The 24189-nt window shown below is 50.0% G+C and overlaps 1 protein-coding gene across 1 annotated transcript in view; it reads right to left on the bottom strand.

Moving 5' to 3' along the window:
- Positions 1-24189, bottom strand: part of LOC149325902 (uncharacterized) — a 405896-nt gene that overhangs the window by 350076 nt on the left and 31631 nt on the right. The window contains exon 2 of the mRNA XM_089562519.1: positions 18656-18705. Within this exon, the coding sequence (XP_089418645.1) occupies positions 18656-18705 (50 nt within the window). The remainder of the gene's footprint in view (positions 1-18655; positions 18706-24189) is intronic.

The raw sequence follows: 24189 nt of genomic DNA, 5'->3' as shown, positions 1-24189 counted from the left end.
TCGAGACGAAGCAGGCTTTGGCCAAGGACCAGTTTGGGACATTCGCGTGCAGACTGGCTCGATTTCTGCTCAAGCAGCACACAACGATTTCAGCGACGATGGGCAGAACGCCGCCGCAGTCATGTTCGGTCGCGAGCTCACAACAGCACTCACACGCATTCAGCCACGACCTGCTGAGAAAGCGACCTCTGACCACAGCGTAACTAATTCGCCGAGAAGAGTGCACGTAGGACAATTGGTCTTTGTCCGCTACTTCAGAGGAAGCCCTGCTTTGATTGAAGGAACCGCATTGAAGAGGCTCGGACATCGATATTGGCTAATCAAGTCTAAAAACAGAACGGTTCTTCGGCACCTGTATCACATTAAGCCAGGTGCAGCAGCCTACCCGACGGATGATCCGCCGCCACACGATCTGTCGAACGGACCAGCAGCAAGTGAACAATACACTGTGCCGGCTCCGTACGTGATCACGCTGCCAGCGGAAACTTCGCCTGCGCTGGATCTGTCTACAGCGTCCCCCTCCGAACATGGAGAACCGGCGGCCAGTCTGGACGACCGTGCGACGCAACCTTGCGGAGACCAACCCGACGGGTCCACGCAACAGCAAGCGCTAAGACCCCAGCGTGAACGGCGCCCACCCGACCGATACGGTGACCACAACTAAGGAGGAAGGGATGTGTTCGTCGACCAAGCGACGCAAGACCGCTCCAGCCGCCCTTGCCTCCTCCGCGCATACTCGCCGTCCGCTTCCAAGAAACAAGCGCGGGCCGGCCACTCCCACTAAAGCGAGGAAAGACGTGCTCGGCGCGGCACACTCTGGTCACAGGGGCATAGTTGCTATGAAGGCATGCGCTCGAAGCTATTTCTGGTGGCCCGGTGTCGACAAAGACATCGAGAACCTGGTCAAAAGGTGCGCGGCTTGCTGCCAGCATCCCCGACACAAAAAATTAGAAGAAACAAAAAATTAGCACCGCGCGGACGGCTTTCGCCGGCGCGTGTCGTAAAACTAGTGAGAAGGAACCGCTGGAGAGCGACTAGCCTTGTGTGTGTGACTGCCCCTCTCCCACTGCTCGCCGACGCGGCGCGTTTGTACGTTTCTACGCGGTGTTGATGAAGAGGGCGCAGCCTTGCGTGCGCTAAAAGTTGCCCTCCATCTCTTTACTCGCTCTACGGCGGCGGCACGACGACAGAAAGTTCCAGACGCTCCTCGATGTCGTCTTCGTCAAACAAGCGACGCGAGGCCGCTCCAGAAGCCCTTGCCTCCTCCCCGCATACTCGCCGCCCGCTTCCAAGAAAAAAGCGTGGGCCGGCCGCTCCCAAAAAAGCTAGCAGGCGTCTTCCCCGACGAAATCTAATCCCTAAAGCCCCGTCGACTAATGCATTCCCCCATTCCCCATGACTGGCACCATGCCGTGACCATCCGCGCTCCCAGAGCAGCGGAAGTGCTTTCTTGCACTCTCTCTCTCTCTCCCTCTACTGCAATAAATCTCCAGTCTCCACCCAGCAACTGTGTTGAGACGTTCCTCGCATGCGGGGCTCCCATGCCCCGAACTAACACAACCATTAACACTCGAAGCCACTACCGGCCTTTGACCAATGAGGACGCGCGCCCAGCACCAGAAGGAGGAGGTTTCACAGCTGACGCTGTATATGCACACGCCTGCCTTGGCGCGACAGACAGACATGAAGCGAGCCTATAAGAGAAGGCACGAGTTGCATTGTTTTGTTAATTACTTTGTATGTGCTTGTACCAGTGATTGTGAAATCCTCTGTGTCGTCTCATTGCTATATAAACTTTGTTTTGTTTTGTGAACATTTGGTTCCAGCCCATTCTCTGGCTTGCGAACGGCGAAAGCTTGGCACCAAACGACCGAAAACCTCTTGTCACTTGGCAGCTGGTCTCCGCTGAGCTTGCCACGCTGAGTCGAGGATCTGCTTTTTGTGCGAGACCCTACCCCCCCACGCTCCAGACCGCCACCCCTCACCGCTACCTCCACACGCGCGAACAGATGAAATATCTGATGAATTGCGCACAAATTTCCCATTATGAAGTAAAGTAATGGGCGGCCATTTTTCGTTTGAGGTTTGTCAGAATGACACCTGCTCGGAATTCACATTCTTCAGCTGACGGTGCCCGGTGGGAGTGACCACCACTGCTGTGAGCCGCATTGGCGTAATGACGGACGCACAAGAAGCGCGGAATGAGCTTAGTGATGTGCTAGATGGCGACACCCACTGTATCGGATTGTTTTGGGTTTTTTATGGAGCAAAATCACTTCATTTAACTAAGAACGTGTATTTTCTGGACTGGCACTGTTTGACGAAGGTCGTGGTAGATGAGGTTAAGAAGTTTGCGTGGATACGGTGACGGCAGCTGGAAAATGAAGGGGTTAACTGAAGAGACAGTGGAAAGTCCTTTGTCCTGCAGGGCGCGTATTAGCACTGATGATGATGATAATTTTCTGGAGCAGCTGCGTTTATGGCCCGTCAAGAGCGCTGGGAATATAAATTTTATTTTTCTCGACAGAAAATAAATAGATAAACGAGACTACACTCAACAGAAATAATTTCTTACAAAAATGTTTCTTGAGACAGTTTTGAAGTTCTCATGAGCAGACTCAACATGCAATGTTGAATTTTTGTTGTGACCAAGATGGCCTAGTGTTTGTGTATTGAGACCGAATTGAAACTCATTCCAAAGTGGCCACCGTGCTAGAGTTGAGCATTCTCAATAAAATTTCCGCATTGCTTTCATGTTGAATTCGTGCTGCAATTACTGGGGTGATTCAAAACATCATTCTGAACTGGCAAGAATAAAAGCGCAACAAGACGACACAAAGAAGGAGGAAAAACGACAGGACAGGCACTATCCTGTCGTAACCAACATGCCCCGGAGAGTTTTACATCATTATGAATCTTGGCTGCGGTAAAAAAACAAAACATCCTAGGAATACACTTGTATTCCGCCATACAGACCGACTGCGAATGCAATTTTCTGTGGTATGTTCATATTGCTGCAAATTCTCGTTGTGGCACTTATAGTGCTGTAGTGCTCCACACATACGCACAAACACGTGTATGTATACATATTTACATACATAAATACACTCTCGCCTTACACATCCATCAGATAAAAAGCATGGAACAATATTCCCCACGAGCCTATAGCATGAACTGACAAAGAGTTCATCAAAAGCGCAATCTCTGCTTTACCCTTATATATTCCTACTGAGGGGTGTCCAGATCTGCGCAGTTAGTGGCCTGCCCATCAGAAAAGTTATGTCAATTATTACTATTAATATTTCTTAAATTTATGAGTAGTAGAAGTAATCTAGTTCACATGCAACGTTCTGTTAGTGGAAGACCTTTATTCATTCATAAACAGCATAAAAAAGCGCTAATTAAGGGCCATTTTTTTGAGCACACATACGAATCTTCCGGAGCAGGTATGCCTGAAAGAGCATAATGCACTACTAGCACTACTAGCACTTTTTTCTATGCAAAAAATGACTGATCGGTTTACGAGAGTTTGAACGGGTGCTGCATTGTTTAATATTGCCACCGTACGAAGCAATCAGCGGCGCCGTACCGCGGCGCCGAACTGTTATCTGGAACTTGCCATGCCTTCGACATTCGAGGTGATGATGATGATGATGTCCTCGGGCTGAATGGGTGCTCGAAGATTCTTCTCCCTCGCTCCAGCTCCCTGCTGTCTGGCACGCCCACCTTGTCTAATTAACCTGGGCTGTGTTCTTCAACCGTTTGTCGGTGAAAATATGTATAATGTTATAAGGTTCTGTTTACACGATGCATGTCGAACTCATTTTATTTAGTTAGGCTTAGATACGGCCGCCTTGAGTGTATTTAACTTAAATTCAACAGAAATTGCTCAACGAATAACATGTTGACTACGTTCCACGTTCGCCAGGTGTTCAGTAGCCTCAACATTCACTGAGTTCATGTTGGTTTCCAGTTGATTCAACAAGAGCTCAACAAAGCGTGCGCCAGGACGTAGCGAATGCTAGGATTCAAACTGCGCGCGCCTGAAACAGAAACGTGAAGTTTCTCTCCCAGCCGCTTGGTGCGCCAGAGACAGTTTGGCCCCATGGGGGGAGTGTCCGCTCTTTATGGATCCCTTTCTCTGTGGTCTCGTCAACTCTACAGCTCTCCAGTTTATCGACTCTCCAGCTGATCAACTTAAGGCAGGGGTTGTTAATGTCCATATAAGTGATCATTTTCGATTATAACTGATAGTTGTGTCGGTAAACTCAAAAACAATGCATACTTCCTACAAGATAATACCAACGCATTAATCATGACTTCTTCAATACGTTCCGGATAAAGCTTGCAAATGTTGACTGGAGTGTTGTTCGCAATAAGAAGGCTCCGGATGATGCTTAGAATGCATTTGCCATATGTGAGTGTATACACGAAGAAAGCTTTCCTCTTGTAATTTTTCTAATTTCAATTTCAATTTTATTTTCCCATGTACACATGGTGAGGGCCTAGGGAAAAAAGCCAGAAAATTTGGCTTGACGTGCCCCTCGGCCCCTACATTGCAGGGCAGCAGGTAACATAAATGTTTTAAACAAATAGCATCTCAAAATGCAAACAGTAGTTATCAAAAATGGTTTTTCGTATTATGAGAAAAATGACAAGGAATGAAGTGTACAACAAAAAATGGTAACAAAAAAAGGAAACAGAAAAATACACGTCATCGAACAACAGGAATTCGGTTACTCAAATTAGGTCAACACTATACGGAAACGAAAGAGATAAAGAAGCAGTGAAGGGATAAAGAAGCAATGAATCTATAAAGTGGCACATACATCGTGTATAACTTGGCGGCATGCACGTGAAAGATCAACTTGTGCAGTTTGAAACTTATTTAGAAGACGGGGCAACGCGTTTGCTAGACTATGTGTACCATATATTGTGCGGCAGGTTGGAATATGCCACAGTTCGCTGTGTCTGATAGGATAAACTTGTTTATTTAGTGAAAGGTGTGCCGTGTCACGCAAGTAATTCATATTTTGTTTTATGTCCTTCTTGTATCTTTCAGCTAGCCTAACATTATACATTTCAGATACTTTTATGGCATTGAACTGGTGGAATAAATCGCATGTGTTTATATGAGAACCGACGTTAAGTACCGCACGCAGAGCCTTCTTCTGTAAAACATAAATCTTATTTTTATTGGTACCTGTAGTTGTTCCCCAAACTAAATGCGCATAGTTCACTTGGGACATAAAAAGCGAATTATATAGGAGAAGTTTAACTTTGGGGCTTTCGAAAAGCCCCACAAAGCTCGAAAACCGTGGATAACCCAGAAAGCCGTAAGAGTGACCACAAGTAAAAGAGACCTCTACAAGCTCTTTATCCAAACTAGAGCACCGGATGATCTTCAAAGATTTAAAACATGCCGGTACAAAGTTATGTCTTCCCTTCGTCACGCGAAAAAGTATATATGAAAAAAACAGTTCAATCCTTTGTTGTTAAAAAGGAGCAATCCTGTGGCATAATATCTACCAAAGGGCAAATCGAGGTACAACTGCTAGTGGCGTTTTTTCAAAATCTAGCGGACAATGAACCTCTGAATTAGGAAAGGCTAGCAGATAAATTCAATAATTACTTCGTGTCTCGGGCCGCTGTGAATGACGACCTAATTAATGTGAAATGTCGGGACTTGCGGATAGTGTCTAGTGCCTTCCTGTCACCCACTGATGCGAATGAAATCAGATTGCCTCCTGGCTTTAAGCAACAGTAAGGCACTTGACATTCATGACCAGAAAATGTTCCCAGCTAAATATGTAGGTGGTGTGAGTAGTGCGGTGTTAGAATATATATTTAATTGTTGCATCGAACCTGTAGTATTCCTCAGAAGAATGCAGATTGCTAAAGTCATGGTTATTCATAAATGTGGAGACAAAAACAATTTTTCAAATTATAGACCTATCTCCATTCTACCCACTTTTTCAAAGTATTCCAAAGGATACTGTTCAGGCGAATATCTGGCTTTTCCGATAAAAAGTTCGTGGAGCCACTTAGATATCTCAAGTGCGGGAAGGCGAAAGCCGTTTCGACTCATTGCACTGATCTGAATTTGCCGCGCTTGAATTCATTTAACGACAGAGGAGCAGAGCGTGGCGAGAGGAAGCGGTGACGTCACGCTGCGCATGCGCAGCACGTCGGCAGTTACTGCTTGGCGGCGGATCACACTGCTTCGCTGTCTTCTTGTCTGATGTGACATCATTCATTTTCTCGTTTTCCAGCAATTTCTACACAAACTGTACGTATTTCGGTCTCCTAAATACTAACTGCGTTTAATTACACATTTCCAAGGTAATTTGACAGAAAGCGGCGTTTTTCCCCCCATTCTCTGGGAATTTTCACTATGCTGTGACGACTTCCGGTGGATGTGACGTCACGCCATTCCCATCGCTGTATATCGACGTCCGCGTTCAGCAACGCATTTCGTTGTTTTTTTCTTGTTTCTCGCTATGATTGGCTATAATTAACTAATCGCTCTACTGACACCAAACATGGCGTCGAAGTTAATTTTCTCCCTTTTATCTGACGCTACCATTCATTTTCTCCTATCCTGCTTAGTTACCCCGTTATTCGTGGAAGACAGCGTTACACAGGACGTGACCTTGGCCGCGAGTATGAGCCAGAAAAGACTCGCCTGAAAATAGCATAATGACGCCAGCCAGCATGAATTTAGGTAAACCTTTTCCACGTGAAGCACGCTACTAACGCAAAAGGAGCTTACATTAGGATCCTTTGAGCAGTAACTTCTCACACTTAGTATATTCATTGATTTTTTTCAAAAGCGTTTGATCGCATCAGTCACAGAATAATGTCAGTTAAGGTTTCTTGTTTACGGGGTTTAAAGTGAAAAAGCGACTCAGGCTATGAGGGGCGCCGTTTTGAAGGGGTCAGGAAATTTCGACCACATCGGGATTTTTAACGTGCACTGGTGTCGCACAGTACACAGGCCTCTAGCATTTCGCCTCCATCGAAATTCGACCGCCGTAGCCGGGATCGAACCCGCGTCTTTGAGGTCAGTAGCAGAACGACGTAACCACTGAGCCACCGCTGCGGCTAATGTCAGTTCAGCTCGTGTACTTTGGTTTTCGCGGGAAGTTTCCTGAAATAATCCAGTCTTACCTAGGTTTTCGAGTACAACAGGTAAAATAAGCAGATTCATCACATTCCATGCCAATCTCTTCAAGGGTACGTCAAGGTAGCATCTCGAGGCCACCTCTATTCCTTTTTTTCTTGATTACATCGTCTGCATAAGGAAGCTCCAAACTTTTGTCACTTACACAGATTACGGAGTCAAGGTAGTATTTCGGGGCCACCTCTTTTCTTTTTTTGTTGATTACATCTTGTGTATAAGGAAGCTCCCAAATTTTGTCATTTACGCAGATTATGGCGTTTGTTTTTACCTTGAACTGCAATCATAACATATTTTGCACTCTCTTCAAGAATGGTTTAAACATAATTCCTTAAAAGTAACCACTCAATACAATAAAAGTGTGCTGTTCTGGCCTCGCAATAAGCGGAAGTTCTTCCCGCCACTTTGTCTTACGATGGGTTTGTCAATCATTCTAACAGTTCCAGCAGTGAAAAGTGTAGGCTTCATTTAATGAGAATTTATCATGGAATCAAAATGGTGGTGAACAAATTGGTTGATGGATTTGTTTTATTCATGAGGGTTTAACGTCCCAAAGCAACTCTGGCTATGGGAAATAAATAATGTTAGAGATATCCGGATTACGATGCCAAGATCCTCAATACTCCACATCAAGAATTTTAAAATGGCTGGTACCTAAGACGAGCGCATGGATGGATGGATGGAAAAACTTTATTTTCGTCAGAGAGCATGTGTGGACGATTCCGTGTTAGATGGCCATCAAACCATGGCTGCCGGCGACCTGGGTTGCCCACTCCACGGCTCTGGTCTGGACGACCGTGTCTGAGCTGGCCAGAAGGGCCTCCCACTGCTCGAGGGAAGGATCGCGCATAATATCCGCCGGTGGCGGTGCTATGCTGCAGCTCCATAATATATGGTCACAGGTTGCCAATTCCTGACACCTTTGCACTCCGGCTAAATGTCCGGGTAGATTTTGCTCAACACGTATGGGTTTAAGAAACATCTAGTAAGCAATCGTCGACAGACGCATTCCTGCGCCTTCACCAATTGCTTCTCCGGGGGTGGGTAAATCCTCCGCTCAAGTCTGATTTGGTTAGTAATGTCATGAAAGGATACAAGCCCATCTCTCGTGGACCTTCCCGGGACGTCTGGCTCACCTACTCGGCTGACGAAACCTCGAGCATTCATGCGAACCCGTCTCGTTCCCAGGGTTCCCAGAGTGTGGAGGTACCCAGACAATTTCCGCCTCCGCAGTCCCTCGCCCCGTGGCCCGATTAAGCAATCGCGCCGCTGTGACAGATATTCTGCCCCTCGCCAAATTTCGGATGGCTGTTTTTGAATCGCTGAAGATTAGGTCAGCATTACTACTAGTTCTAGCTAGTGCTATCGCCGCTTCCTCTGCAGTTTCTGGGGAGCGGGTGTTGACTTATCTAGAGGCGATCAAGCGTCCTGGCCCGTCCACCACCGCAATTGCAAATGCGTCCTTGTCCTTATACTCGGCGACATCTACATAGACTGCCCCGTTGTACTTCCCGTACTTAGCATGTAAAGCTTTCGCTCTTGCCTTCCTGCGGTCCTCGTGATGTATTGGATGCATGTTTTTGGGCAAAGGTTTTATGTACAAGCCCTTGTGCATTTCCCGCCTCATCTGAATTTTCGTGTCACCGGCTGGAACGTCAACTCCAATGCCGATCCTTTCCAATATGTCCCTTCCTGCTTTTGTTTTGGAAAGTCTACCGAGCTGCATCACCAAGTGCGCCTCCCGTAGTTCTTCTAGGGTGTTGTGAACCCCTAATCCCAGCAGCCTTGCGTCCAACTTCAAATAAGAGGTCGCATACACTATTCTACTGAGCACAAACGCCTGCACTAGCTTACACAAGTCTTTTTCCTTAACACCTCTCTTATGATTGGCGATTCTCCTGATTAGCCGCACGGTAGCATTGACCGTATGTTTAAGCCTTTGCAAGGACTCGCTATTCTTCCTGTTAGTCTGCCGATACATACCCAGGATCCTGATCGTTTGGACCTCAGCGACTGGTATTCCCCCCACTTTCACCCTAAAGGCGGTGGCGGCACATAGTGCCTCGCATGTATCCCTCTTGGTTTATCCCTCAGCACAAAAAGCTTGGACTTGGGCTGAGAGCACGAGAGTCCTGCTTCCCCTGCTAGCTCCTCCACAATATCCACCGCCTGCTGTGGAGTTTCTTCCAATTGTGCGTCACTGCCTCTTGTACCCATAAAGTAATGGCATCCGCATAAAATGTATGTTTAATTCCCGATATCCCTTGCAGCCTGGGTGGTATCTTGATGAAGGCGAGATTAAATAGGAACGGCGATAATACCGACCCTTGCGGTGTCCCCCTGCCCCCCAATGGGAAGAGATCCGATTTCATTTATCCGACTACAACCTCCGCAGTCCTACCCTCTAGAAACGATCTGATGTACCGGAAGATTCTACCCCTCGGTCCTATATCCGATAGGTTCCTCAATATTGTCTCATGGGTAACATTGTCAAAGGCCTTAGTTAGCTCGGGCGCCAAGGCTATCTTGGGGCTCACTATCTTGGGGCCCACTGTTTGCACTGCAACTCCAGTGTGTAGGTCTCGAATTCTCGTTCTAGCTGCCGTACCGAGGATCAACCACGTTTTCTTTTAGCTGTATCATGACGTCCTGAGTTGATAAATTAGCCTTGAAGCCAATCATTGTTACAGGTATCAACTCCTTCTATTGAAATGAAATTTAAGCGCACAAGAAAAACGCACACAAGAGGAGGATACACACAGGACAGGCGCCTGTCCTGTGTGTATCCTCCTCTTGTGTGCGTTTTTCGTGTGCGCTTAAATTTCATTTCAATATAAGCTATGCACCATCTAGCCCAAACAGAAGTTTTGTTAAATTATCAACTCCTTGTCCTCTACATAACCCTGAAGCCTGTTCAAGACCACATGATCCATCAATTTGGCCAAGCACGACGTTAGTGATATGGGTCGCATATTCTCAATGCAGAGCTTCTTCCCTGCTTTAGGAATAAATGTAATCCTAGCATGCTTCCACTCTGGCGGAATCTCTCCTGCCACCCAATATTTAATCCTCAAATTCGTGAGTGCCCCCACTGACTTGAAATCCAGGTTCCTCAGCATTTTATTAGTAACCCCGTCCGGACCAGCTGCTGACGTGGTACGAAGCTGGCCCATTCCAAACTCCACCTCCGCCACCGTAAAGTCTGCATCTAATTCAAGGTTTTCCTCTCCCGAGTAATCCGGCAAGCAACCGCCCGCCTCTCCGTTTATGCAACGAGTTCGGAATTCATGTATAAATTCCCCAGTCGTGCCTTGATACCGATGCACTAACGTAGCCATTTGCCCCTTCTGCGTAGATTTGGTTGCCGCCGGTTCTAAAACGTGCCTATACAACTACCATGTTTTCTTGCATCATCCGGTCACAAATCTGCCCCCACTGTTTGCACTGCAACTCCAGTGTGTGGGTCTCGATTTCTCGTTCTAGCTTGGCCATCTTCCTACGGAGGACACCATTATGCCTTTGCTTCCTCCACCTCTGAAGGTGACTCGCATGTGCTTCCCACATGTGTAATAACCTGGAGTCAGCCGTAGTCCTCCTCCGCCGTCGGAACCTCTTCTGTGGTACTCTTGACGGCCTCCTTAAGTGTCTCAACCCAGGCTCCTAAGTCCTAGATTTCCCCGTTCACTGTGTCATTCTTTAATTTCCGAAATCAGTCCCAGTCCGTCACTCGAGTTCCTTTCACCTTGTCTTTGGGCTTAGCAGCACTAAATATTGTGGAAAGGATACAGTGATCACTTCCCAGTGGCTGTCCCGTCTTTACCCACTTTGCATCCCTGATACCATTCACAAATGTGAGATTTGTAGAGGTGTCTGTGCTCACGCTGTTGCCTATCCTTGCATGATCTAGCGGGTTGTTCAAGATCATCCATCGCAGGTCCTTGGCAACCTGCCAAAGCTTATTACCCTTCGGGCTGGCTCGGATGTAGCCCCACTCCGGATGATGCAAATTACGGGTATCAATCCAAATACCGCTACAGAATCGCGCATTTTTTAAATAATGAATCCCTTTCGGTGCATAACTAAAAGCTAATTGTGTTATTTCGCCGTTTTTCCAAAAGTTTCCTCTGAATGTCATCTCATGCTGTTTTCATTTGCATATTCATATGTGCCACTGCCAAGCCTCTGTAGGTTGTGCGTGGCCTCGTCAAGCCAACTCAGTTTTGCAGGCACACCCAACATCCTAATGTTGGTAAATAAATTTTGTATTGCAATGTTCAAGCGCGCAGCGGTCCGCGCGCTATATTAGACAATTGTTCGGTACATTCGCTAGGCTAACCATGCTTAACAGAGCTTTCGCTTGTATAACTAGTTCAAGCCATGCGTAAACCAGCCTAATATTATAGAGCGCAGCTCTTAGCCGCCCGTTCCTACTAGTCGCGGCGTCGCCGGCGCCGTTGTCTGTTCTAACCAGGAGAGGGCAAAAGCACAACCTTCTCCCTTGCTCAGCAAGAAACAAAATAAGAAAACAGCGCTGCGCAGACGGCTCTCGCCGGCGCGCGTCGTAAAACGGAAGAGAAGGAACCCCTGTAGAGCGACTAGCCTTGTGTGTGGCTGCCCCCTCCCCCGCCGCTCACCGACGCGGCGCGCGGGGGGATTGCGACTGTCCGAATCGCTTTTACGCGATGTTGACGGAGAGGGCATAGCCTTTCTTGCCCTAAAGGCCCATCTCCATGGACACATCCGAGGCGCACCAGCGCAGCGCTTACGCGCCCAGCGCCACAACGTGACAAGCGTCGGAAAACGCATGCAACTCGATGACCTGTCGCTGCTACCGCGTTCAGCTCGGCTCGGCGAAGCAAACGGCGCGAAGGGCCGTACCGGATGCCGAGAGAACTGCGTTCTCTGATTGGTTACACCGACCGCAAACCAGCGGCGACTTCCGGCGCCGGCGCGAGCAAGGCGCGAGCGAGGCGCGAATATCTGACATGGACAGATATTTGCCAAGCGCCAGCGCCGGCTCGCGTCGGCGCGTCGCGCATGCGCAGACCGGCTCCGGTGTACGCTGGTACGCGTAGGCGCTGCGCTGGTGCGCCTCGGATGCGCCCATAGAGATGGGCCTTAAGAGATGCCCTCCGCCTCTTCATTCGCGCGACGGCGACGGCGCCACGACAGAAAGTTCCACATGCTCCTCGAAGCAACTACCGGCCTTTGACCAATGATGACGCGCGCCCAGCGCGAGAAGTAGGAGCCTGCACATCCGACACTGTATGTGAACGACTGCCTTGGCGCGAAGAACAGACAGACGTGGAGCGAGTCTATATAAGAAGTACGTTGACTGCCCGAGCCGCCATTTAAGCTTCAGTGAAGAATTTTTGTGGAAATGAAATGCGCAGTATCTATCGAATATACCAAAATTACATACGGGATACGGACCCCGCACACCGTTACCTTATATGGGCCCCTGCACATCAGGGGTTGGTAGGAAACGAGGCAGCAGACGCAGCCGCCCACGCGCTCTCTCACCGGGCTGTTTTCTGCTCCCCACCTGATCAGGAACCCGATTTTAATCCGGTCCATACGTTCAAAGATATCACAACCGACTATCAAAATAGCCATCGCCTTTACCCTAGCCCATGTAAAGGCCTCAAGAAGGTGGATGAGCGGCTCCTTCTCCGCCTCTTCACCAATACACTGCTGTGCCCGGCAGCCCCAACATTTCGACCCCTCCTTTAGCGGCAACTGCCCGCACTTAAGTGCGGTGTCTTCGGACACCTATCACATCGTGTGGGCCTGCTCCTCCAAACCGGCCATTCCCCCCATCCCTAACCCAACCCGGGAGGACTGGGAGGCGACCCTGCTCGGCTGCCACGACTTACAGGCCCAACAAGCCTTCTTCGGGCGCGCCCGGGGGGCGGCTACCGCCACTGGGGTCCCAAACTAGGGACCTCCACCTAGTGTTTGTAAGGATCCAAACACCTCCTGTCCCTTCTGAATAAATGTGTTCACCACCACCTCCCACAGCGGCGAAACCAATAGTGCAGGGGCTTGGGAAGCAGAGGGTAAAATCTGTAAATTGGTTTTTGAGGAAAGGAAATGCGCAGTGTCTATCACACATCTCGGTGGACATCTTAACCAGAGGGAAGGCGCATAACTGCCCTAATGAAACAGCGGACACCTCAATCCTGCTTTAAGTTACGTGGCGGTAGTGACAGATGTGCGCTGCATGCTTTGGCATTGACAACGTTGCACCAGAAACGCTGCCACCTGCCAGGGTGGCAGTGTGGAAGGGGGCTTTAGTGTCAATATAAGGACAAGCGGGTATTTCTTGCCACTTATGCAGAAAACATCCCGTTCCTCTCGCTCGTAACGCCTCCCACAGCTGTGACAACCTCGCGAAATAGTTGTGCAGACATCGTCTTTGAGAACCAGGCACTGGTGCAGTAAGTTGAGCCTATATCCATGTATAAAGGCGAAAGCCTTTAATGCCTCGTGCTGTCGTTAGCAATCCGTGTCGGCAGCTTTGTCTGCGTCCGTGTCGGCGGCCGTGTCGACAGATGTGACTGCATTTTGACGGGTCTCCACCGAGATATCAGACTGTTACTACGTAATTTGCTTTCGTCAAATACAATTTTCAGTTTCTTCATTACGGCCCCTCTTTCTGCTTTCACTGCCACTTCCTCCCTCCCTGTACGGTGCGGCTAAGGTGTCCACCAAGATGACTGAGAATTACAGCGCCATTTCGTTTCCTCAAAAACCGTCGCGTTCAAAGGACAAGCATCGCGCCGAACGGATGGGGCGTTCCATGGAGTCCCTGGCAGCGCTACAACACGCTGTCGCGTTCCACTCCTAAAGGCGAAGCTTAAGCGCCATTAATTAGCAGTCAGTTAGTGCTGAGTGATTGATCAGTAATTAGTCATTAATTAGTAATTTCTAATTACTTCTCCATCAATTATGTGTGACGTCATCCAGCGGTGACGTTACCAGTGTCACATAGGCAAAGTGGTGCGGAAAACGCTTTCGCCTCTACGCAATTTAGACAGTCAAAGTGCCCCCTGATTTTTTTATTTCGGCCTATGACGGCATCAACTTATTTCTCCATCCACAAAGCATTCTTCATAACAATAAAGAACTGTTAATGGAGTGTTTCTTGAAGAAGGAATATGTGTAAAAAATGTAATTGTACATGCATGTCTTGCTCGAATTATGTGCCTCAATCTATCGAAAAACTAACAGCTGATGTGCTGCTCTCACATTTCGCGTTAGGATGTAACGTAATTGTCGGAAATTTGTTTGTTTACATTCTTTAGCTTTTTGCTTACAGCTGGGGGTCCTGCACGTGCGGCGGTTCGCTTGAGTATGGCTGTGATTTTTAATGCTCATGTGCGTTGTCTTAATTTGCGTGGCGTGTCTGGCATACACGCGCTGATTTTGTTCATTTGCAGTTTTAGAGGCGCGCGTTGCCTGCCATAAATCCGGCGTGTTCACAAATTGAAAGTTGACGCTTGTGTGCATGTTCTCTTTCGTCCACATCTTCCCCTGCCGCGCCATTCCTCTCAGACCATGTAGTACCAAATTGCCCAAACCATTTGGCTGCTATTGGACAGCATTACACTAGGAATGGCGTTGCAGCCGCTATGATATTGGTGCGCCCGCACGAACTTCGATCTCATGATTTAGCGCAGAACCATCATCACTGCCACGCTCACCTGGGAAGAGAAACGGAGTCCGCTGATTGCGCAAAAAAAGCAGCTATTGCTCACCAGAAAACAGGACATGCTTCCTGACGTTGCTCTGACGTTAAACATGCCGTTCTCTTTATGATAGCACTGTCTGGTGCAACTCGGGGAGTGACGCCGAGATCGAGGAGCGTCTTCAAAAGTCCGAGTTGCTAATTCTGAAGAACCCGAGGACACCCCTAGCGCAGAACATCTCGGTGTATATAGAGAGCCACCCAGTACAGAAACCCACGGAGATCAAGATCCTAGGGCAGTATATCCCACAGGGGCGACAGAACACCACCACAATGAAGAAGCTTACAACATCCACCGAGCAAATCCTCCGGATGATACATCGTATCCGAAATAAACACCATGGCATGAAAGAAAGGCACACCATCCGCTTTGTGCAAGCTTTCGTGATCTCGCGGATAATGTACGGGACGGCATTCCTTAACCTCTCCAGGTCGGAAATTGAAAACTTGGAGACACTCATCAGGAAAGCCTACAAGACGGCACTGGGGCTACCGAACTCCACGCCAACGGCCACGCTCATGGCTCTAGGGGTACATATTACCCTCAAAGAGATGTGGGAAGCACAATGGCTCTCACAACTCAATAGGCTCGCACTCACAACACCCGGCAGAGAACTGCTCGAGAAGATCCATGTTAATCAGCCCTATACAATTGACCAAAGGGAAGAGGTCCCAGGCGATGTGAGAAGACGCATCAACGTGCACCCCATTCCGCGGAATATGCATCCCGCATATAACATCGAGAGGAGGAAGGAAAGAGGGGAAGCCCTGCAGAAGAAATGGGACAAGCAGACTAACACCCTTTACGTGGACGCAGCAGGACCACAGAATGGAGTCATGACTATTGTAGTCTCAACGCCTTCAGGGTCGATGGTGAACTGCGCCTCGGTGAAAACATCTAACCCCACTCACACAGAGGAGGCAGCTATTGCATTAGCTGTAGCATCTAAACCGAACGCCGTTGTGCTCACTGATTCCCAGAACGCCGGTCGCAACTTCAATTACGGATTAATTCATAAGTCAGGGTTGTCATTGCTGACTAAGCATCCACCCAACCAAGCCTCAATCATCTGGTTTCCCGGTCACCTGGAACTACCAGGAGGAAACGAAGCCGCTCACAGGCATGCCCAAGCTCTTCTATACCGGGCGTCTCCCCCTGATGACCACGAAGGGTGCCGTGACCTGATAGGTTTAGCAGTGTATGCTGACAATCTCGCGCCATACAGAACAGCCAGAAAGGAGTACCCAACACCACACAAATCCCTCAATAAGTTAGAAGAGAACACCCTTAAGAGACTACAAACCAACACATACCCAACACCAGCTAAATTACACCTGTGGTACCCTACACTATACTCTCCGCAGTGCCCACACTGTGGAGAGGTAGCTAACCTCTACCATATGGTGTGGGCATGCCACTTTAATCCCTTTCTTGACCCCATTCCCAACCCCTCGGAGGAGCAGTGGGAGGCTATTCTGCTCAGCGATGATCCTGACCGTCAGCACTGGCTGGTCGGGAGGGCCACCGCAGCAGCAGCAGCCAATGGACTACCGGACTAGGAGGCCCACCCGCATGTTCTGAAAATACTGAATAAATAAAGATGTTTTCAATCAATCAATCTCTATGTTCTCTACATTTACTAAGAATTGCAGGTGGGTTAGTTCGCCATTTGATCCTTTGTTCAAAATCTAGTTCAGCAACGACCGCCGCAATAACAGTGATCAGTGGGTGCTGCAGATGTTTTGTTGGGAAGTACAGTCATGTTCAAAATTTTGATGGAGTCGAAACGCAAGAGGCGCCCATGTGCTGTGCGATGTCAGCGCACGTTAAAGATCCGCAGGTGGTCAAAATTATTCCGGAGACCTCCAGTACGGCCCCTCTTTCTCTCTTCTTTTACTCCCACCTTCCTGCCTTCCCGTACGGCGCGGTTCAGGTGTCCACAGAGTTATGTGAGACAGATACTGCGCCATTTCCTTTCCTCAAAAACCAATCTTCCAATTCACCTATTTACAACATTTTGTGTGATGCCGGAGTGCTGTTTCAAGCTGCCTCTAAGCCACTGGGCGGGGCAGTGCCCGCGTCGAGGCTGCGCTGGCCGATGACTATGCGCACGCTTGTCCTATATTCGTCCGCTTGCCTGTTTGTCAGCTAGTTTTGCGTGAGTAGCTGCATTTTCTAGTCTTGGCCACGGGCGGGCGCTTTTCACCGCTCGCCAGGAGCCATATGGCTGTCATGGTCGGCGCGCGTCTCGGCGACTGCGATGGCGGCGCGAATTCACGGCGGCCGTCGCATTTATGGCGCATTTTATAGAAAAGAAATGAAGCGCTGTCTAGTTTTTTCTCTCGCTACTCATTCTACAATTCCTACAAATAGATGCTGCGGCGTTTCGCAAGCGTGGTTGCTGCTGACGGCTACTACTTCGAATAGTAGATAGTGGCTTCTGCTATGGGCACTTCGATTGCTTTTTGTTTCCGCATTTTCCTTTTGTGGCAGTAAATTTGTTGCCTAAGAATTCTGTCTGTTCTTTACACTTTCGGGTGGCACAATAGTTACGAAGGGGTTATGTTTCACGGTAAAGCTGGCCGTTGAGGGGCACGGACAGAATCTGTTCCTGGAGAAGCGGTTCTGATACAGCGGACTGCTTGCAATAACCCGGGCTCGTTCGTAGGCAAGAAGTTACAAATGATTAGCGAAAGAAAAAAACGACAATGCTTTATTTTTTCCCTCAAAAAACAGGACATAAATGCGACAGGCGCTGTGGAAGCGCACGTCATCTCAGTCGCACGGCCGCGCGCAGAGTATACGGCGGCCTCATGACGGCTGACTCGCGCGAGTGGCGAAAAGAGGCCGCCCGCAGCCAAGCCTGGCCAAGCTCTGAAAAAGCAGCTACTCACGCGAGACCAGCTAGGAGACAGGTATAGTGTAGCATATCGGACCCGCATGCGCCTAACCATCGGCCAGCGCAGCCTCGACGCGGCCACTGCGCCGCCTAGTGGCGCAGAGGCAGCTTCAATACGCCGCCACTGCGTCTCGCAATATTTTGTCCATGAGTGCACACGCAAGGAAACGTTGACAACCAAAACACGCACGCGCACGCGTGTGTGACCTATCGATTAATTACGAACTGTAATACCACGTCTCAGCGCCCTCTGAAACGTGGTCGTTGTCGGGATGCACCTGTTTTAAAAACGCGACGAAACTTCTAGCAAGCGCGCACAGATGGCGCCAAATTTTTTGGGAAGTGTGCAAAAAAAATTCTTTTCCGTCTCAAAAACCCAGAAATGGCTGCAGACAAGTGCGAACGCATAAGTAGAGAGCAAGCGCGCAAGTAGTTTTGTTGGCAAGGGTGGAGAACCCACATCGCCGTGATGGGGGCTGCACAGGTAGGACATCCTGGATATTATTCACACATGCCAGAAGAGAACTACACTTTGAAGTCTATGGACAGACTTGCCCAACCAAACTATTTTCTTAATCAATATCTGTTCCATGGCTCTTCCTTACTGCTCATGCTGGTATTCGAAATGACTGATCATTTCTGAGTCATACCCACCTGTTCATTCAAAACACCACCGTCGAGACCAAAATTGCCTTTGATCAACGCCTGGCGGTCGAGGGCAGCGTAGCGAGCTCTTGGCCGCGCTGATCTGCTAATCGCACGGTTTCATTCATGCCCGCTTTTCTACCAATTTATATGCGTCTCTAGAACAGTAAAATCACTCACCAAGCACTCTGCACGGACATCGACATCGACATCTCCGACGCCTCCGCCATCTGCAAGAGATAGAAGAAACAGCGATAGTCTTTAGGACTCCTGTCAAGACGCTCAAGGTGCAATGGAGCCCTCTAAAAAAATAACTGCACTTAATGTCGGCCACTTTTTAATGAACAGAGGATGAGTCCCTTGTGAGCAAGGAGGAAAGTAACTAAGGAGGGAGCGTGACGCCCCGCGGCCAGCCTCCAGAAGCCAAGTGCTCATGAAGCCGCTCCTTCTCCCTAGTTTTCCACCCTCCGAGTCAGTCCCTAATATTTAGGCTTTTGGTATGCCTTTGTGCGCGCATCTACACGACCCATGGCGCGGGCGCCTACAGCAACGGGAACGATCTACGGTTAGTTTGCCGCGCTTATCTGCATATGCACGCACGCCGCAGTGATAGATATCACCGCGCACTACCACGGGGAAGCCGACTCCCCTTTTTTAACTTTTTTTATGACTGGGCTTCAATTTTATCGCAGTACGCTGCCTCATTAGCTACATTTCCCTCCATGCTTTTGAGTCATCTTTATTCAAACCCAGCCTGCGCCATCACGATGCCAGTAGCGCCTATAGTATTGTTCTGGAAAACGGCCCTCTGCAGCCTTGGTAGGCCCAGTCTTTCGTTTAGAGACTACTAATTCATCCATTAGAAAAACCTTTTGCTTTCTGCTATCCTAGCTCCTCTCCTTCTAGTAGTAATTTACTGGGGATTTTTTTGGTCTGCGCTCATAAATGGATTTCCAGAATTTCAGACCGAAAAATATCTCCGAAAAAGCCCTAGCTTTTAGAGTGAGAGCCCTATTCCTCGAGGCAAAACTGACCTTTAGCTGACGAAGTGGTGGTCTGTACTATGATGTCATGCCACGTGACCCGCTGCGGAGAGGCATCGAAGATGCGCACACTGCATGGCATCGCAGCCTAGCCGCTGCGATGCCATGTGACTCATCATCAGCCTGACCACGCCCACGCAAGGGCAAAGGCCTCTCCCCTGTCTCGAATTAACCCTGTCATTTGCCAGCTGCCACCGCCGTATCCCCGCTAACATAATCTCATTGGCCCACCTAACTTTCTGCCGCCCCCTGCTACGCTGCCTTCTTTTGGAACCTACTCCGTTACCCTTAGGGACCAGCGGTTATCTTGCCTTCGCATTACATGCCCTGCTCAAGCCCACTTCGTCTTCTTTATTTAGACAGACAGACAGACAGACAGACAGACAGAGACAGACAGACAGACAGACAGACAGACAGACAGAGACAGACAGACAGACAGACAGACAGACAGACAGACAGACAGACAGACAGACAGACAGACAGACAGACAGACAGACAGACAGACAGACAGACAGACAGACAGACAGACAGACAGACAGACAGACAGACAGACAGACAGACAGACAGACAGACAGACAGACAGACAGACAGACAGACAGACAGACAGACAGACAGACAGACAGACAGACAGACAGACAGACAGACAGACAGACAGACAGACAGACAGACAGACAGACAGACAGACAGACAGACAGACAGACAGACAGACAGACAGACAGACAGACAGACAGACAGACAGACAGACAGACAGACAGACAGACAGACAGACAGACAGACAGACAGACAGACAGACAGACAGACAGACAGACAGACAGACAGACAGACAGACAGACAGACAGACAGACAGACAGACAGACAGACAGACAGACAGACAGACAGACAGACAGACAGACAGACAGACAGACAGACAGACAGACAGACAGACAGACAGACAGACAGACAGACAGACAGACAGACAGACAGACAGACAGACAGACAGACAGACAGACAGACAGACAGACAGACAGACAGACAGACAGACAGACAGACAGACAGACAGACAGACAGACAGACAGACAGACAGACAGACAGACAGACAGACAGACAGACAGACAGACAGACAGACAGACAGACAGACAGACAGACAGACAGACAGACAGACAGACAGACAGACAGACAGACAGACAGACAGACAGACAGACAGACAGACAGACAGACAGACAGACAGACAGACAGACAGACAGACAGACAGACAGACAGACAGACAGACAGACAGACAGACAGACAGACAGACAGACAGACAGACAGACAGACAGACAGACAGACAGACAGACAGACAGACAGACAGACAGACAGATTTATTTGACATCATGTGTACACAATGTGGGAACATGGGCAAAAAGCCAGAAAAAGCGCGGCTTGACAGGGCCCATGTTCCCTATTAAAGGCTACATATGCTATGAATTCTGGTAACAAACACAATCATACCAAAAGTCTACTTGATCCTCACCAGATGCTTTCCCCTGTTGCATTGCACATACGCCTTTCTTTACTTCTGCTTTCGTTACTGGAAGGATGTCCATTGCCGTTCGCTAATGTCTCTCTTCTTAACATTCTGACTGCACTGGCTACTGTATAGTGTGGGTTTCTAAGTGGACACAGGCCACCACCCACCGCGGGTTCGAGCTTCGCGCGAGCCAAGGGCCCCGATCAGCCGTCACCACACACACACTGGGACACCGTTGCAGCGCACTCAACCTCCGCTGGGAGGAGAGCGATTCGCCGCAAAGAAATAGGCCTCCAAGTTCACAAAGGAGATGTTTATTCACATCGTCCTCCAGCTGATACACACACACTCAATAGTCACCCCGTCCCGGGGGCGCGCGAGGAGCAAGGCTCCGCTGCGCGCACGAAGCGACTCGAGCAATGCGTGCCGCTAGCACGCCGCTGCAGGAGAATGTCCCCGCGGCAGTGCTGTGATCTCTCTCTCGTGTCGACCGTTGGGCCGGTTGCGAGAGAGAGTGGGCAATCAACGCAAGGTACGCCTGTCGGAGGTCGCTGGACCCCGCTGGACAGGCTCGAGCCGCTGCAGGTCAGAGGACACGTGCGGGCGAGCTCGAGTAAGCACTGGTCCGAACGGCAACGGCCGGCACGGACAAACAGTAACGTACGCACCTTTCGCTGTCTCGGAGGGATCTCTCTCTCTGGGCCCCGCTCGGACGGTCGCGCGGCGCGCGGCCGCACAAAGCGGGGTCCCGAATTCCCGCCAAAAGGCGCCAATGGCAAAGGCCCTTGGAGAGCCGGGGCGGAGCTGTGGCTAAATGACAGTGATTAGTCACCCAGCCGCCTCTCCACCGCCTGAGGCGGGAGCAAGGGAAAGAGGAGAAACAACGCGGGCGGCCGGCACAGCCGCGCAAAGGCGACGGCGGAAAGCCAGGATTCCCACATCCCCCTCTCCTTAAATGCCCTCCTACCCATCGGCAAAGCACGCGGCCAAAAATAAAGAAATCAATACACAAAAAAAATCTACACTTCAGTTCCAAAATAAAGAAATGAATACACAAAAAAAAACTAGCTACACTTCAGTTCCAAAAGAAAGAAATGAATACACAAAAAAAAACTAGCTACACTTCAGTTCCAGCCAGAACAATGTAAAACAAACAAAGGAAAAACAAGGCAAACAACACTTGCATACGCTTCAGTAAATCAAAACAGCTTGCAGATTATATACACGGTACACAAGAAGATGTGAATACAACTGTACAACTATGTTACAGGTGGATGCCAGCCTCAAAGTTCGGTGGCGCGGCCCAGTGGGCCTGTCGGCGACTCACCGCTCGCAGACTTCAAGTTGAACGGGTTGGGAGGGCCGACGACTGATGGCAGTCTTCTTTCCGTTGATGTATGGTGCGTTGATGACGACGGGGCCGCGGCAGAGCACTGACCTCGCGCCCTTGGACACGACATCACGTTCGGGCACAAGAAAGTTAGTGCACCCCCTTCACGCCGGCTGAAACGGGCGAGGACGTTCGGCGGCGTCCAGATGTGTAACCTTGTCCACAGCGAGGGGGTCCTTCTCATCCTCGCGCTCACGCAGAAGGACACAACGGCACAACTCACAGGCGTCGCCTTGGCTCATGGTTACGCGCGCACACAGCCACAGCCACAAACACGCATACACCGGCACGTGCGCGGACGCTGGTCGGCGACAGCGACCCCCCTATCAGAAGCGTCCAGAAGCGCCGCGGCGAGGGTCAAAGGGTGCACTTGCCGCCCCACCATCGCCCCAAACGCCCCGCCAACTTCCCCTCCATACGGGCCGCACAAAACTCGCACCGCGACACACGGCTCCTTAACGAGCCAACCACCCACAGTCGGGCCGGAAATGAGAAAAGGCGCGCTGTACAAACGACACCTAATCCAATCTATTCCTTCTAGAAGATAAGAGCAAGCACGAGCGGGCTGAAGTTTGCCTATGTACATCTCGGTACGTTAAAACGAAAACAGATGTACAAGCGGGGAAACGAAAGTGGCTAGAAACTGACTCAAACAAAAAAATAAATAAACTGATAAACACACAAGGCTGGAACTGATCCTGCTGCCAAAAAAAAAATAATAACACACCGTGCTTCGCCTGGGTAGGGCCTGACGAGAAAGCTCGCCAGCTAGCTGAAGCTGCGTGCCTTCGGTTGCGGAAAAGTCCGCCGTCCGGCATCAATCACACCGGTGACCGTCGCCTCAGATTGTACCGGTGCTCCGTACGCTTGCGTTCCGCAGCACCAGTTGTGCCTTTGCGCTTGCCTTTGATACCAATGGGTACCGGCGCAAGCTCGTCAGACCGTGACGCGTAGGCCTTCAGGTCTATGAACCCCTGCTTGCTCCTGGGGAAAGGCCCCATCAAATCGCAGGTGGCCATCTGCCACGGACGCACACTGTCAATCGGTTTCATCATTCCAGGCGGCTTGCCGCCCCGTGACTTCACCGCTTGACAGACATGGCAGGAACGGCAATAGCGGAAAATGTCACGCTTCATGCCGGGCCACGTCACCGAATGACTCAGTTTCGCAAAAACTTTGGAGCCACTCAGATGACCGGCCAGTGGTTCGTCATGAGAGAATCGCAAAAGTGCGCCTCTCAGACTTTTGGGGATAACCACCTAGAACGGGTCGATGGACTCGTCATCGGTGGCTATGTACTTCAGCACGAGCCCGTCATGGTCCAGCAAATATGACTCCCCGGGGTTCGCCGCGACACACGCTGGCTTCTGCCCCCCTGCGCCCGCTACAATACAAGTAGCGTCACGGCGCTCCGTCTCCCTGAGACCGTCGCTCACCTCGCGACAAAACGGGTCATTTTGCTGGGCTTTCAGTGGCTCTTACGGCTGAAAACGATTCCAGTCATCCCAGAGGGGAGCATGATCTCGTCCCCACTCAGGTTTGCAGCCAAAATTTCCGTTCGCGTCGGCAACTCCGAGGCGCGCTCACGAAGAGCTTTGCCTCTCGCCCGCTTTGCGAAGCGCTGCTCGCCTGGTTAGCGGAATGGGTTAACCCTTTTGCGGGTTCCCCCTCCTTGCCGCCCGGCGGCTCGTCCGCTGTTTCGCCCCCTCCGCCTACAGGCGTCAAGGCGCCGCTGGCGAGTGGGGCACGGGATAGCGCGTCAGCTACCACGTTTGTGCTCCCCTTTCGACACTGC

This window comes from Amblyomma mixtum, chromosome 10, assembly GCF_055824585.1.
Source record: "Amblyomma mixtum isolate Tamu chromosome 10, ASM5582458v1, whole genome shotgun sequence".
Classification (NCBI taxonomy): Eukaryota; Metazoa; Arthropoda; class Arachnida; order Ixodida; family Ixodidae; genus Amblyomma; species Amblyomma mixtum.
Note: the sequence above shows the minus strand (reverse complement) of the source record. Positions and strands in the feature narration are given on the sequence as shown.